At 32.1% G+C, this 2,318-nt stretch overlaps 1 protein-coding gene across 1 annotated transcript in view; it reads right to left on the bottom strand.

Annotated features, from left to right (window-relative positions):
• LOC112502656 (protein NEOXANTHIN-DEFICIENT 1) overlaps positions 1-2,318 on the bottom strand; it is a 5,594-nt gene that overhangs the window by 1,344 nt on the left and 1,932 nt on the right. Inside the window, 2 exon segments of the mRNA XM_025106627.1 lie at positions 954-992; positions 1,256-1,310. Of these exon segments, the coding sequence (XP_024962395.1) occupies positions 954-992; positions 1,256-1,310 (94 nt within the window).

The following is a 2,318-nucleotide window of genomic DNA, read 5'->3' as shown; positions in this document are numbered from 1 at the left end:
ATTATAATGGTATAACTTGTTAAAATAAAAATGTATTTTTTAAACATGTTTTAATTGATATACGATTATGTATGTTAATTTGATAAATGTTTAAAATGAAACATTTAAAAGTAAAAGACGTAAAGTAAATTAATTAATTAATTATAGGGGTATAAAGTATAAATTTAAAATTATAGTTTTAGAAAAATGGTTGCGAGAGGCTGAGGTGATGTTTGTTTTTTAAGAGGTTCTGAAGTCTGAAGTCTGATTTCACTTCTGAATTTTAAGAGGTGGTACTGAAGTCTGAAATCTGAATCAGTCAGACTGTTTGTTTTTACGTCTGAAATCTGAATCAGTCAGACTGTTTGTTTTTACGCCTGAAATCTGAAATCTGAATCAGTCAAGTTTCGGATCTGATAGATTTGGATCGATCTGGGTCATGATTTTACGAGAATATGTGGATCGATCTGGGTCGTGATTGATTTGGAGATCGAATGTCTTGCGAGATAGATTTGGAGGACTAAATCTGGAGGTGAAGATGGAGGGGAGAGTCTGGAGGGAGTGATTAAGAGGATTTAAGTGATTATGTTATGACTTTTTTTTCAGAGCAAATTAAGAGCTTTTCAGCTCTTATTTATATAAAAAAACAAACGGTCTGAAAATAAAAACGTCTGACCGGTTCAGACTTAAGAGGCATTAAGTGGTTTTTTTCAAAAAACAAACAAGCCCTGAGTGTATATGAGGGGGTGAGTGTATGTGAGGAGAGGAGAAGGTAAAAAAGTGAAAAAGTGAGGTAAGATAGTATAAAGGGTATTTTGGTCATTTAGTATTTTAAGACTTTAAGACTTTTGCAAAATTTGCTTAATAAGATAGTGTATATATATATATATATATATATATATATATTTCATAAATAAAATATTATTGATGTGACAGCTGAAGAGACATGATAAACAAATCATTTGTGAGCCCACCTTTGAAAACGTGGCAACTTGACTTGGAAGTCCGAATTCCTGAAAAGGATGATCAACAATAAGGCTGGAACGCCAAACTCCTATAAAATTACGACAGTGAAGCAATTTTTTTAATCTCTCTTCTTCCCGAACTTGTTTCCAACATTGTTGGAATGTATTAGAGAAATATGCGACTTGGCTCCAATATACAAGTTGAGAGCTACTATGATGTAAAAAGGTCATTCATGAGAATTGCTCCTTTCTAGTTCAATCACTAATGAAAATCTAATATACACTGCATTTGGATTTTACAGTTTGAGTACCTTTCTTCCATGCCTTCATGCCTCATCACTGTTGACATAAACCCTAGCTGCCCAACTTTAAGGAATCGTATGAAGGAAAAATTAGTATAACATCGAAATTGTATGATTCAAAGTATTTTTTATACCCCATAATTATGATAATTACCGGGATTATATGTGTGTGTGTGTTTGTGTATATATATAAATTATGTTTATGATATATATATATATATATACACACACACACACAGCGAGATAAATACAAAACCTTATTTGAATTATAGTAAATCTATAATTCATGAAATCCACTATAAATAAGGTGATGGGCCTAAGTCTAAAAGAATAACCAATCTTTTAGATTTATTAAAGATTAGTAAGAAATAGAAAAAGGAACTTTTTCTTTCTTTTGTATAAACACATATTACATTAGGGTTTTGGGCTAGCACCCGGTAGAGGCCAATGCGTGTTCGTGTATGGATCTCTGATAGAGGAAATCTGATTTGATTTCTAAATGCTTCGTCAGAACCTACATCAGATCTCAAAAGGTATTCTATAAAACACCCCATGGTTTGTTTTAGATTTGTTTTAAATGTCATTGGATCCGGCTTAGGATTTCTTCCCGGAAAAGTTTTTCCAAATAACGTAACCTAAAATTATTTTGCCTTGCGTTTAAACGGGTTAAAAAATTATTTAAAACCCTACAATAGTATTTATATATGTAGCTTGATAAGTGCTATTCATATGAATCAGAAAGCCAAAAGATGAGTTGTAGTTGTTGTGGACCAACTTTAGGGAATCGAGTTTGAAGTTAAAGCACTTCACTCGATGACAGAAAAGCGGTTTAACTCATAGTCATGGTATGTTATCATGTAGATTTATGCTATTGTTTTCCTAGACATCTCCTTACCTATATATTTAGGGAGAAGCAACGAATAAAAGATTAGAGTGAAGACAAGATATGAAATGAGTTGACCTTAGAGATTAAGGAGGATTGAATGAGTTAGCCCTAAAGCCTTGTGGGTTCATTTCTTCATAGTTTATATCTGGTTTTACCCAATTACTTCAAGATAAAAAGTTTGTAGTT

Source organism: Cynara cardunculus, unplaced genomic scaffold (assembly GCF_001531365.2).
Source record: "Cynara cardunculus var. scolymus isolate 2C unplaced genomic scaffold, CcrdV1 Un_Scaffold_1715, whole genome shotgun sequence".
Taxonomy (NCBI): Eukaryota; Viridiplantae; Streptophyta; class Magnoliopsida; order Asterales; family Asteraceae; genus Cynara; species Cynara cardunculus.
The sequence above is the reverse complement of the archived record's forward strand: the minus strand, read 5'-3'. Positions and strand labels throughout refer to the sequence as shown.